The 12,213-nt window shown below is 47.1% G+C and overlaps 1 protein-coding gene across 1 annotated transcript in view; it reads right to left on the bottom strand.

Annotated features, from left to right (window-relative positions):
• Nucleotides 1–31: 31 nt before the first annotated feature.
• The window catches only part of LOC149984347 (coiled-coil domain-containing protein 12-like), a 28,941-nt gene continuing 16,759 nt past the window's right edge, over nt 32–12,213 (bottom strand). The window contains exons 3-7 of the mRNA XM_090220611.1: nt 3,112–3,191; nt 1,493–1,554; nt 1,323–1,357; nt 1,137–1,213; nt 32–547 (exon numbers count right to left, since the gene is read on the bottom strand). Coding sequence (XP_090076737.1) covers nt 465–547; nt 1,137–1,213; nt 1,323–1,357; nt 1,493–1,554; nt 3,112–3,191 — 337 coding nt within the window. The 3' untranslated portion in view covers nt 32–464. The remainder of the gene's footprint in view (nt 548–1,136; nt 1,214–1,322; nt 1,358–1,492; nt 1,555–3,111; nt 3,192–12,213) is intronic.

Genomic DNA, 12,213 nt, shown 5'->3' with positions numbered 1-12,213 from the left:
TCTCAACAGAAAAGGTCACAAGACACAAACGTTGGGAAAATCCAAATCATTTTACTGGAAAAATATAATTAAAAAGACACATGAATAACAGACGATCCTTACAACAGCTGTATACAACAGCCCCCAATGATCCTCTAGCTAGCACTACACTGACAAAGCCTGGTCGGACTTTCACACAGGCTCTGCATCCCAAATGGCACCCTACTCCCTGTCTAGCACACTACTTGTCAAAGTAGTGATCTATATAGGGAATAGGATGTCATTTGTGACACGTACTAGGACTGGAGTTCAGAAGTCATCAAGGTGACACATCTAACTGGCATATTCACTCCCCAATAGCTTTAACAGCTACAGAAACCAAAAGCCTCCGATTCCCACAACAAACATTCAGCTGAACAGAACAGGAACCGACACATTGGTAGGGTCAGATCCAGGATCGCGTGGTGCGTCTCTGGATTAAGGGGTCAGTCTGAGTCCCCCTCTGCTGTGACCCCTATGGCTCCTACAGCTCCAGCCAGCTCCTCCTCGCTGCCTTTCAGACGATCACCTGGACACACACACACATCTATACTTCAGAAAAGGATGTTGCACAAAATACAAACGAGCTGATATTGGTGTAGAGGAGACATAACTGTAGTGTCCAAGCTGCTGTCACCATGTATTCTTTATTGTCTTTAGCTCCTACTATGTTTATCATTTCACAACGAAACACCTGGAACGGCCCATTTTAGACCGTTTTACAGCCCCTCCAGACTGAATCTATCCCTTGGTGCTTTCTGATGGAATATGTGGGCCGAAGCCAAATCTATTCTGAGAATGTAGATCACAGGAAGAGTAGAGGAATCACGTCAAGCCTCCCTGGACTCTGGAATCCACAGAGCAATTAGTCTGATACAGTCAGTAACTTCATGTTCAGACCAGTCATATATAGTCTGATACAGTCACTATTTCCATGTTCAGACCAGTCATATATAGTTGATACAGTCCGACCAGTCATATATAGTTGATACAGTCACTAACTCCATGTTCAGACCAGTCATATATAGTCTGATACAGTCACTAACTCCATGTTCAGACCAGTCATATCTGGTCCCAGCATAACATCCGCTGTATTTAATACAATAACAGATACTCACGGATAAGTTCAGCGATGGCCTTCTGTGTTCTCCTCTCAAGCTTCTCCAGCTTCTTCGCCACGTCTCGTTTCAAATCCCTTCAATCAGAAACAGGATATTAGACCACAACAACAAGACATATGGAAATGAACCAAGAATTAGACTTGTTCTACTATGAAGCATTACGTCTTAGTGAAAATGTCTTACCAGTCAGGCTTCCTGGGGGCTAGGTTGGCCAAATCCTACGGAGGAAATATGATCACGTGTATTCAAAATGGTGGAAACTTAACATGAACACTAATCAAAACAGTAGACTATCTACTAACTTATCACAGAGGGCTTTGGATATCTGACCTATTTAAAGATCACTAACTTACCACTTCTTCGATGACTGACTCTGGTTTCGCTGCATCTAGCTGCTCCTTCACTTTCTCCTCCACTGGAACAACACAAAGCATGTCTTATGTACAGCTGCATCCTGTAGTAGTTACAGCACCAAAGGTTTAGACACAGCTACTCATTCAAGGGTTTCTATTTATTTTTTACACTGTAGAATAATAGTGAAGACATCAAAACTATGAAATAACACATATGGAATCATGTAGTAACCAAAAAAGTGTTAAACAAATCTAAATATATTTAAAAAATGTTAGATTCTTCAAAGTAGCCACCTTTTGCCTTGATGACAGCTTTGCACACTCTTGGCATTCTCTCAACCAGCTTCACGAGGAATGATTTTCCAACAGTCTTGAAGGAGTTCCCACATATGCTGAGCAATTGTTGGCTGCTTTTCCTTCACTCTGCGGTCCAGCTCATCCCAAACCATCTCAATTGGGTTGAGGTCGGGGGATTGTGGAGGCCAGGTCATCTGATACAGCACTACATCACTCTCCTTCTTGGTCAAATAGCCCTTACACAGCCTGGAGGTGTGTTGGGTCATTGTCCTGTCGAAAAACAAATGATATTCCCCACTAAGCCCAAACCAGATGGGATGGCGTATCGCTGCAGACTGCTGTTGTAGCCATGCTGGTTAAATGTGCCGTGAATTCAAAATAAATCACTGACAGTGTCACCAGCAAAGCACCCCCACACCTCCTCCTCCATGCTTCACGGTGGGAACCACACATGCGGAGATAATCCATTCACCTACTCTGTGTCTCACAAAAACACAGCGGTTGGAACCAAAAATCTCAAATTTGGACTCATCAGACCAAAGGACAGATTTCCACCAGTCTAATGTCCATTGCTCGTGTTTCTTGGCCCAAGCAAATCTCTTCATCTTACTGGTTCCCTTTAGTAGTGGTTTCTTTACAACAATTCGACCATGAATGCCTGATTCACACAGTCTCCTCTGACCAGTTCATGTTGAGATGTATCTGTTACTTAAACTCTGAAGCATTTATTTGGGCTGCAATTTCTGAGGCTGGTAACTCTAATGAACGTATCCTCTGCAGCAGAGGTAACTCTGGGTCTTCCTTTCCTGTGGCGGTCCTCATGAGAGCCAGTTTCATCATAGCGCTTGATTGTGGTTTCTCTTTGCTTATTTGAGTTGTTCTTGTCATAATATTGACTTGTTCTTTTACCAAATAGGGCTATCTTCTGTATACCACCCGACCTTGTCAAAACACAACTGAATGTCTCAAACACACTAAGAAGGAAAGAAAACCCACAACTTAACAAGACACACATGCTAATTGAAACTGGCTCTTCAATGCCAAGAGTGTTCAAAGCTATCATCAAGGCAAAGGGTGGCTACTTCGAATAATCTCAAATATAACATATATTTTCATTTGTTTAACACTTTTTTGGTTACTACATGATTCCGTAGGTGTTATTTTAAAGTTTTGTAGTATTCTCTATAAATAGTAAAAATAAAGACAAATGAGTAGTTGTGTCCAAACTGTTGACTGGTACTGTAGGTACTCAACATCCTCACCACAGCAGTGCCTTCCCCAAGCTATTCTCTGGAGATAACTCATCACTTCAGATGTCTCACCTGAAACAGGTTTGGCCTTGGGGACCTGTCTCTCCTTCAGCTCTTCATCCTCTGGGGTGTAGTTCCTCAGCTTCAGCTCTCTACTCAACACAAAACCTGGCTTTAGTGCAGTCTACAGTGCTTTATACCCATAAGCTATACCATAAGCAGGTGTGTGTGAGAGAGAGAGAGTATGGTAAAGCACCAGGTGGTGGCAGTGTAGCCACATGTATTAGGTCCTACTACAGAACCAGCTGAGGGTCCTGAGGAGAGGAGACAGTCTACAGGCCTAAACCACATGTATTAGGTCCTACTACAGAACCAGCTGAGGAGAGGAGACAGTCTACAGGTCTAAACCACATGTATTAGGTCCTACTACAGAACCAGCTGAGGAGAGGAGACAGTCTACAGGTCTAAACCACATGTATTAGGTCCTACTACAGAACCAGCTGAGGAGAGGAGATAGTCTACAGGTCTAAACCACATGTATTAGGTCCTACTACAGAACCAGCTGAGGGTCCTGAGGAGAGGAGACAGTCTACAGGCCTAAACCACATGTATTAGGTCCTACTACAGAACCAGCTGAGGAGAGGAGACAGTCTACAGGTCTAAACCACATGTATTAGGTCCTACTACAGAACCAGCTGAGGAGAGGAGACAGTCTACAGGTCTAAACCACATGTATTAGGTCCTACTACAGAACCAGCTGAGGGTCCTGAGGAGAGGAGACAGTCTACAGGCCTAAACCACATGTATTAGGTCCTACTACAGAACCAGCTGAGGAGAGGAGACAGTCTACAGGTCTAAACCACATGTATTAAGGCCTACTACAGAACCAGCTGAGGGACCTGAGGAGAGGAGACAGTCTACAGGTCTAAACCACATGTATTAGGTCCTACTACAGAACCAGCTGAGGGTCCTGAGGAGAGGAGACAGTCTACAGGCCTAAACCACATGTATTAGGTCCTACTACAGAACCAGCTGAGGAGAGGAGACAGTCTACAGGTCTAAACCACATGTATTAGGTCCTACTACAGAACCAGCTGAGGAGAGGAGACAGTCTACAGGTCTAAACCACATGTATTAGGTCCTACTACAGAACCAGCTGAGGAGAGGAGATAGTCTACAGGTCTAAACCACATGTATTAGGTCCTACTACAGAACCAGCTGAGGGTCCTGAGGAGAGGAGACAGTCTACAGGCCTAAACCACATGTATTAGGTCCTACTACAGAACCAGCTGAGGAGAGGAGACAGTCTACAGGTCTAAACCACATGTATTAAGGCCTACTACAGAACCAGCTGAGGGACCTGAGGAGAGGAGACAGTCTACAGGTCTAAACCACATGTATTAGGTCCTACTACAGAACCAGCTGAGGGACCTGAGGAGAGGAGACAGTCTACAGGTCTAAACCACATGTATTAGGTCCTACTACAGAACCAGCTGAGGAGAGGAGATAGTCTACAGGTCTAAACCACATGTATTAAGGCCTACTACAGAACCAGCTGAGGGACCTGAGGAGAGGAGACAGTCTACAGGTCTAAACCACATGTATTAGGTCCTACTACAGAACCAGCTGAGGGACCTGAGGAGAGGAGACAGTCTACAGGTCTAAACCACATGTATTAGGTCCTACTACAGAACCAGCTGAGGAGAGGAGATAGTCTACAGGTCTAAACCACATGTATTAAGGCCTACTACAGAACCAGCTGAGGGACCTGAGGAGAGGAGACAGTCTACAGGTCTAAACCACATGTATTAAGGCCTACTACAGAACCAGCTGAGGGACCTGAGGAGAGGAGACAGTCTACAGGTCTAAACCACATGTATTAGGTCCTACTACAGAACCAGCTGAGGGACCTGAGGAGAGGAGACAGTCTACAGGTCTAAACCACATGTATTAGGGCCTACTACAGAACCAGCTGAGGAGAGGAGACAGTCTACAGGCCTAAACCACATGTATTAGGTCCTACTACAGAACCAGCTGAGGGACCTGAGGAGAGGAGACAGTCTACAGGTCTAAACCACATGTATTAGGGCCTACTACAGAACCAGCTGAGGGACCTGAGGAGAGGAGACAGTCTACAGGTCTAAACCACATGTATTAGGTCCTACTACAGAACCAGCTGAGGGACCTGAGGAGAGGAGACAGTCTACAGGTCTAAACCACATGTATTAGGGCCTACTACAGAACCAGCTGAGGAGAGGAGACAGTCTACAGGTCTAAACCACATGTATTAGGTCCTACTACAGAACCAGCTGAGGGACCTGAGAAGAGGAGACAGTCTACAGGTCTAAACCACATGTATTAGGTCCTACTACAGAACCAGCTGAGGGACCTGAGGAGAGGAGACAGTCTACAGGTCTAAACCACATGTATTAGGTCCTACTACAGAACCAGCTGAGGAGAGGAGACAGTCTACAGGTCTAAACCACATGTATTAGGTCCTACTACAGAACCAGCTGAGGGACCTGAGGAGAGGAGACAGTCTACAGGTCTAAACCACATGTATTAGGGCCTACTAAAGAACCAACTGAGGAGAGGAGAAAGTCTACAGGTCTAAACCACATGTATTAGGTCCTACTACAGAACCAGCTGAGGAGAGGAGACAGTCTACAGGTCTAAACCACATGTATTAGGGCCTACTACAGAACCAGCTGAGGGACCTGAGGAGAGGAGACAGTCTACAGGTCTAAACCACATGTATTAGGGCGTACTACATAACCAGCTGAGGGACCTGAGGAGAGGAGACAGTCTACAGGTCTAAACCACATGTATTAGGTCCTACTACAGAACCAGCTGAGGAGAGGAGACAGTCTACAGGCCTAAACCACATGTATCAGGTCTTACTACAGAACCAGCTAAGGAGAGGAGACAGTCTACAGGCCTAAACCACATGTATTAGGTCCTACTACAGAACCAGCTGAGGAGAGGAGACAGTCTACAGGCCTAAACCACATGTATTAGGTCCTACTACAGAACCAGCTGAGGGACCTGAGGAGAGGAGACAGTCTACAGGTCTAAACCACATGTGTTAGGTCCTACTACAGAACCAGCTGAGGAGAGGAGACAGTCTACAGGCCTAAACCAAATGTATTAGGGCCTACTACAGAACCAGCTGAGGGACCTGAGGAGAGGAGACAGTCTACAGGTCTAAACCACATGTATTAAGGCCTACTACAGAACCAGCTGAGGGACCTGAGGAGAGGAGACAGTCTACAGGTCTAAACCACATGTATTAGGTCCTACTACAGAACCAGCTGAGGGACCTGAGGAGAGGAGACAGTCTACAGGTCTAAACCACATGTATTAGGGCCTACTACAGAACCAGCTGAGGAGAGGAGACAGTCTACAGGTCTAAACCACATGTATTAGGTCCTACTACAGAACCAGCTGAGGGACCTGAGGAGAGGAGACAGTCTACAGGTCTAAACCACATGTATTAGGGCCTACTACAGAACCAGCTGAGGGACCTGAGGAGAGGAGACAGTCTACAGGTCTAAACCACATGTATTAGGTCCTACTACAGAACCAGCTGAGGAGAGGAGATAGTCTACAGGTCTAAACCACATGTATTAAGGCCTACTACAGAACCAGCTGAGGGACCTGAGGAGAGGAGACAGTCTACAGGTCTAAACCACATGTATTAGGTCCTACTACAGAACCAGCTGAGGGACCTGAGGAGAGGAGACAGTCTACAGGTCTAAACCACATGTATTAGGTCCTACTACAGAACCAGCTGAGGAGAGGAGATAGTCTACAGGTCTAAACCACATGTATTAAGGCCTACTACAGAACCAGCTGAGGGACCTGAGGAGAGGAGACAGTCTACAGGTCTAAACCACATGTATTAGGTCCTACTACAGAACCAGCTGAGGGACCTGAGGAGAGGAGACAGTCTACAGGTCTAAACCACATGTATTAGGGCCTACTACAGAACCAGCTGAGGAGAGGAGACAGTCTACAGGTCTAAACCACATGTATTAGGTCCTACTACAGAACCAGCTGAGGGACCTGAGGAGAGGAGACAGTCTACAGGTCTAAACCACATGTATTAGGGCCTACTACAGAACCAGCTGAGGGACCTGAGGAGAGGAGACAGTCTACAGGTCTAAACCACATGTATTAGGTCCTACTACAGAACCAGCTGAGGGACCTGAGGAGAGGAGACAGTCTACAGGTCTAAACCACATGTATTAGGGCCTACTACAGAACCAGCTGAGGAGAGGAGACAGTCTACAGGTCTAAACCACATGTATTAGGGCCTACTACAGAACCAGCTGAGGGACCTGAGGAGAGGAGACAGTCTACAGGTCTAAACCACATGTATTAGGTCCTACTACAGAACCAGCTGAGGGACCTGAGGAGAGGAGACAGTCTACAGGTCTAAACCACATGTATTAGGTCCTACTACAGAACCAGCTGAGGAGAGGAGACAGTCTACAGGTCTAAACCACATGTATTAGGTCCTACTACAGAACCAGCTGAGGGACCTGAGGAGAGGAGACAGTCTACAGGTCTAAACCACATGTATTAGGGCCTACTAAAGAACCAACTGAGGAGAGGAGACAGTCTACAGGTCTAAACCACATGTATTAGGTCCTACTACAGAACCAGCTGAGGGACCTGAGGAGAGGAGACAGTCTACAGGTCTAAACCACATGTGTTAGGTCCTACTACAGAACCAGCTGAGGAGAGGAGACAGTCTACAGGCCTAAACCAAATGTATTAGGGCCTACTACAGAACCAGCTGAGGGACCTGAGGAGAGGAGACAGTCTACAGGTCTAAACCACATGTATTAAGGCCTACTACAGAACCAGCTGAGGGACCTGAGGAGAGGAGACAGTCTACAGGCCTAAACCACATGTATTAGGTCCTACTACAGAACCAGCTGAGGAGAGGAGACAGTCTACAGGCCTAAACCACATGTATTAGGTCCTACTACAGAACCAGCTGAGGGACCTGAGGAGAGGAGACAGTCTACAGGTCTAAACCACATGTGTTAGGTCCTACTACAGAACCAGCTGAGGAGAGGAGACAGTCTACAGGCCTAAACCAAATGTATTAGGGCCTACTACAGAACCAGCTGAGGGACCTGAGGAGAGGAGACAGTCTACAGGTCTAAACCACATGTATTAAGGCCTACTACAGAACCAGCTGAGGGACCTGAGGAGAGGAGACAGTCTACAGGTCTAAACCACATGTATTAGGTCCTACTACAGAACCAGCTGAGGGACCTGAGGAGAGGAGACAGTCTACAGGTCTAAACCACATGTATTAGGGCCTACTACAGAACCAGCTGAGGAGAGGAGACAGTCTACAGGTCTAAACCACATGTATTAGGTCCTACTACAGAACCAGCTGAGGGACCTGAGGAGAGGAGACAGTCTACAGGTCTAAACCACATGTATTAGGGCCTACTACAGAACCAGCTGAGGGACCTGAGGAGAGGAGACAGTCTACAGGTCTAAACCACATGTATTAAGGCCTACTACAGAACCAGCTGAGGGACCTGAGGAGAGGAGACAGTCTACAGGTCTAAACCACATGTATTAGGTCCTACTACAGAACCAGCTGAGGGACCTGAGGAGAGGAGACAGTCTACAGGTCTAAACCACATGTATTAGGGCCTACTACAGAACCAGCTGAGGAGAGGAGACAGTCTACAGGTCTAAACCACATGTATTAGGTCCTACTACAGAACCAGCTGAGGGACCTGAGGAGAGGAGACAGTCTACAGGTCTAAACCACATGTATTAGGTCCTACTACAGAACCAGCTGAGGGACCTGAGGAGAGGAGACAGTCTACAGGTCTAAACCACATGTATTAGGGCCTACTACAGAACCAGCTGAGGAGAGGAGACAGTCTACAGGTCTAAACCACATGTATTAGGTCCTACTACAGAACCAGCTGAGGGACCTGAGAAGAGGAGACAGTCTACAGGTCTAAACCACATGTATTAGGTCCTACTACAGAACCAGCTGAGGGACCTGAGGAGAGGAGACAGTCTACAGGTCTAAACCACATGTATTAGGTCCTACTACAGAACCAGCTGAGGAGAGGAGACAGTCTACAGGCCTAAACCACATGTATTAGGTCCTACTACAGAACCAGCTGAGGGACCTGAGGAGAGGAGACAGTCTACAGGTCTAAACCACATGTATTAGGGCCTACTAAAGAACCAACTGAGGAGAGGAGACAGTCTACAGGTCTAAACCACATGTATTAGGTCCTACTACAGAACCAGCTGAGGAGAGGAGACAGTCTACAGGTCTAAACCACATGTATTAGGGCCTACTACAGAACCAGCTGAGGGACCTGAGGAGAGGAGACAGTCTACAGGTCTAAACCACATGTATTAGGGCGTACTACATAACCAGCTGAGGGACCTGAGGAGAGGAGACAGTCTACAGGTCTAAACCACATGTATTAGGTCCTACTACAGAACCAGCTGAGGAGAGGAGACAGTCTACAGGCCTAAACCACATGTATCAGGTCTTACTACAGAACCAGCTGAGGAGAGGAGACAGTCTACAGGCCTAAACCACATGTATTAGGTCCTACTACAGAACCAGCTGAGGAGAGGAGACAGTCTACAGGCCTAAACCACATGTATTAGGTCCTACTACAGAACCAGCTGAGGGACCTGAGGAGAGGAGACAGTCTACAGGTCTAAACCACATGTGTTAGGTCCTACTACAGAACCAGCTGAGGAGAGGAGACAGTCTACAGGCCTAAACCAAATGTATTAGGGCCTACTACAGAACCAGCTGAGGGACCTGAGGAGAGGAGACAGTCTACAGGTCTAAACCACATGTATTAAGGCCTACTACAGAACCAGCTGAGGGACCTGAGGAGAGGAGACAGTCTACAGGTCTAAACCACATGTATTAGGTCCTACTACAGAACCAGCTGAGGGACCTGAGGAGAGGAGACAGTCTACAGGTCTAAACCACATGTATTAGGGCCTACTACAGAACCAGCTGAGGAGAGGAGACAGTCTACAGGTCTAAACCACATGTATTAGGTCCTACTACAGAACCAGCTGAGGGACCTGAGGAGAGGAGACAGTCTACAGGTCTAAACCACATGTATTAGGGCCTACTACAGAACCAGCTGAGGGACCTGAGGAGAGGAGACAGTCTACAGGTCTAAACCACATGTATTAGGTCCTACTACAGAACCAGCTGAGGAGAGGAGATAGTCTACAGGTCTAAACCACATGTATTAAGGCCTACTACAGAACCAGCTGAGGGACCTGAGGAGAGGAGACAGTCTACAGGTCTAAACCACATGTATTAGGTCCTACTACAGAACCAGCTGAGGGACCTGAGGAGAGGAGACAGTCTACAGGTCTAAACCACATGTATTAGGTCCTACTACAGAACCAGCTGAGGAGAGGAGATAGTCTACAGGTCTAAACCACATGTATTAAGGCCTACTACAGAACCAGCTGAGGGACCTGAGGAGAGGAGACAGTCTACAGGTCTAAACCACATGTATTAAGGCCTACTACAGAACCAGCTGAGGGACCTGAGGAGAGGAGACAGTCTACAGGTCTAAACCACATGTATTAGGTCCTACTACAGAACCAGCTGAGGGACCTGAGGAGACAGTCTACAGGTCTAAACCACATGTATTAGGGCCTACTACAGAACCAGCTGAGGAGAGGAGACAGTCTACAGGTCTAAACCACATGTATTAGGTCCTACTACAGAACCAGCTGAGGGACCTGAGGAGAGGAGACAGTCTACAGGTCTAAACCACATGTATTAGGTCCTACTACAGAACCAGCTGAGGAGAGGAGACAGTCTACAGGTCTAAACCACATGTATTAGGTCCTACTACAGAACCAGCTGAGGGACCTGAGGAGAGGAGACAGTCTACAGGTCTAAACCACATGTATTAGGGCCTACTACAGAACCAACTGAGGAGAGGAGACAGTCTACAGGTCTAAACCACATGTATTAGGGCCTACTACAGAACCAACTGAGGAGAGGAGACAGTCTACAGGTCTAAACCACATGTATTAGGTCCTACTACAGAACCAGCTGAGGAGAGGAGACAGTCTACAGGTCTAAACCACATGTATTAGGGCCTACTACAGAACCAGCTGAGGGACCTGAGGAGAGGAGACAGTCTACAGGTCTAAACCACATGTATTAGGGCGTACTACATAACCAGCTGAGGGACCTGAGGAGAGGAGACAGTCTACAGGTCTAAACCACATGTATTAGGTCCTACTACAGAACCAGCTGAGGAGAGGAGACAGTCTACAGGCCTAAACCACATGTATCAGGTCTTACTACAGAACCAGCTGAGGAGAGGAGACAGTCTACAGGCCTAAACCACATGTATTAGGTCCTACTACAGAACCAGCTGAGGAGAGGAGACAGTCTACAGGCCTAAACCACATGTATTAGGTCCTACTACAGAACCAGCTGAGGGACCTGAGGAGAGGAGACAGTCTACAGGTCTAAACCACATGTGTTAGGTCCTACTACAGAACCAGCTGAGGAGAGGAGACAGTCTACAGGCCTAAACCAAATGTATTAGGGCCTACTACAGAACCAGCTGAGGGACCTGAGGAGAGGAGGCAGTCTACAGGCCTAAACCACACGTATTAGGTCCTACTACAGAACCAGATGAGGAGAGGAGACAGTCTACAGACCTAAACCACATGTATTAGGTCCTACTACAGAACCAGCTGAGGGACCTGAGGAGAGGAGACAGTCTACAGACCTAAACCACATGTATTAGGTCCTACTGTAGAACCAGCTGAGGAGAGGAGACAGTCTACAGGCCTAAACCACATGTATTAGGTCCTACTACAGAACCAGCTGAGGAGAGGAGACAGTCTACAGGCCTAAACCACATGTGTTAGGTCCTACTACAGAACCAGCTGAGGAGAGGAGACAGTCTACAGGCCTAAACCAAATGTATTAGGGCCTACTACAGAACCAGCTGAGGGACCTGAGGAGAGGAGACAGTCTACAGGTCTAAACCACATGTATTAAGGCCTACTACAGAACCAGCTGAGGGACCTGAGGAGAGGAGACAGTCTACAGGTCTAAACCACATGTATTAGGTCCTACTACAGAACCAGCTGAGGGACCTGAGG

Source organism: Oncorhynchus mykiss, chromosome 3 (assembly GCF_057628025.1).
Source record: "Oncorhynchus mykiss isolate SJ-2025 chromosome 3, ASM5762802v1, whole genome shotgun sequence".
Lineage (NCBI taxonomy): Eukaryota > Metazoa > Chordata > Actinopteri > Salmoniformes > Salmonidae > Oncorhynchus > Oncorhynchus mykiss.
The sequence above is the reverse complement of the archived record's forward strand: the minus strand, read 5'-3'. Positions and strand labels throughout refer to the sequence as shown.